The following is a 1,165-nucleotide window of genomic DNA, read 5'->3' on the forward strand; positions in this document are numbered from 1 at the left end:
CCTTGACCTTTTAATATTCCCGTCAATATAACATCTCGACCCTCTTTTATACTCAATATTACATTTTGACCCTGTAATGTCCCCGTGAATATTATATCTCGACCCTCAAATATTCTATCAATATAACATCTCGTCCCTCTAATGTCCACGTCAATATTACATCTCGACCCTCTAATATTCTGTCAATATTACATCTCGACCCTCTAATATCCCCGTCAATATTACAGCTCGACCCTCTAATATCCCCGTCAATATTACATCTCGACCCTCTAATATTCCCGTCAATATTACATTTTACCCTCTAATATTCCTGTCAACATTACGTCTCGACCCTCTATTATCCCTGTCAATATTACATCTCGACCCTCTAATATTCCCATCAATATTACATCTCGACCCTCTAATATTCCTGTCAACATTACGTCTCGACCCTCTATTATCCCCGTCAATATTACATCTCGACCCTCTAATATCCCGGTCAATATTACATCTCGACCCTCTAATATTCCCGTCAATATTACATCTTGACCCTCTAATATTCCTGTCAACATTACGTCTCGACTCTCTATTATCCCCGTCAACATTACATCTCGACCCTCTAATATCCCCGTGAATAATACATCTCGACCCTCTAATATTCCTGTCAACATTACGTCTTGACCCTTTATTATCCCCGTCAATATTACATCTCGACCCTCTAATATCCCGGTCAATATTACATCTTGACCCTCTAATATTCCCGTGATTATTACATCTTGACCCTCTAATATTCCTGTCAAAATTACGTCTCGACCTTCTATTATCCCCTTCAATATTACATCTCGACCCTCTAATATCCCCGTGAATATTACATCTCGACCCTCTAATATCCGTTTCAATATTACATGTCAAGTCTGTACTATCCCTGTTAATATTACATCTCGACCCTCTAATATCCCCTTCAGTATTAAATCTTGACCGTCTATTATCCCTGACTCTAGATTGCCTTCAATTTAAATCGCAGATATATTCTTTCTTCAAAATAGTAAACAAAAATACATCAAAGCTATTCGCTATATTCAATTACGATATCTAACCACGGTTCAGAAACCCGAAGTAAGTTGGATGCAATTCCAACATACCTCGCCAAAGACACGCATGGCAGAAGCTGCCGTTTCTGGCATGT

General features: G+C 38.7%; 1 protein-coding gene across 1 annotated transcript in view; it reads right to left on the reverse strand.

Annotated features, from left to right (window-relative positions):
• Positions 1 to 294: 294 nt before the first annotated feature.
• The window catches only part of LOC137625465 (uncharacterized), a 31,735-nt gene continuing 30,864 nt past the window's right edge, over positions 295 to 1,165 (reverse strand). Inside the window, exon 6 of the mRNA XM_068356375.1 lies at positions 295 to 985. Within this exon, the coding sequence (XP_068212476.1) occupies positions 295 to 985 (691 nt within the window). The remainder of the gene's footprint in view (positions 986 to 1,165) is intronic.

This window comes from Palaemon carinicauda, chromosome 32 (genome assembly GCF_036898095.1).
Source record: "Palaemon carinicauda isolate YSFRI2023 chromosome 32, ASM3689809v2, whole genome shotgun sequence".
Taxonomy (NCBI): Eukaryota; Metazoa; Arthropoda; class Malacostraca; order Decapoda; family Palaemonidae; genus Palaemon; species Palaemon carinicauda.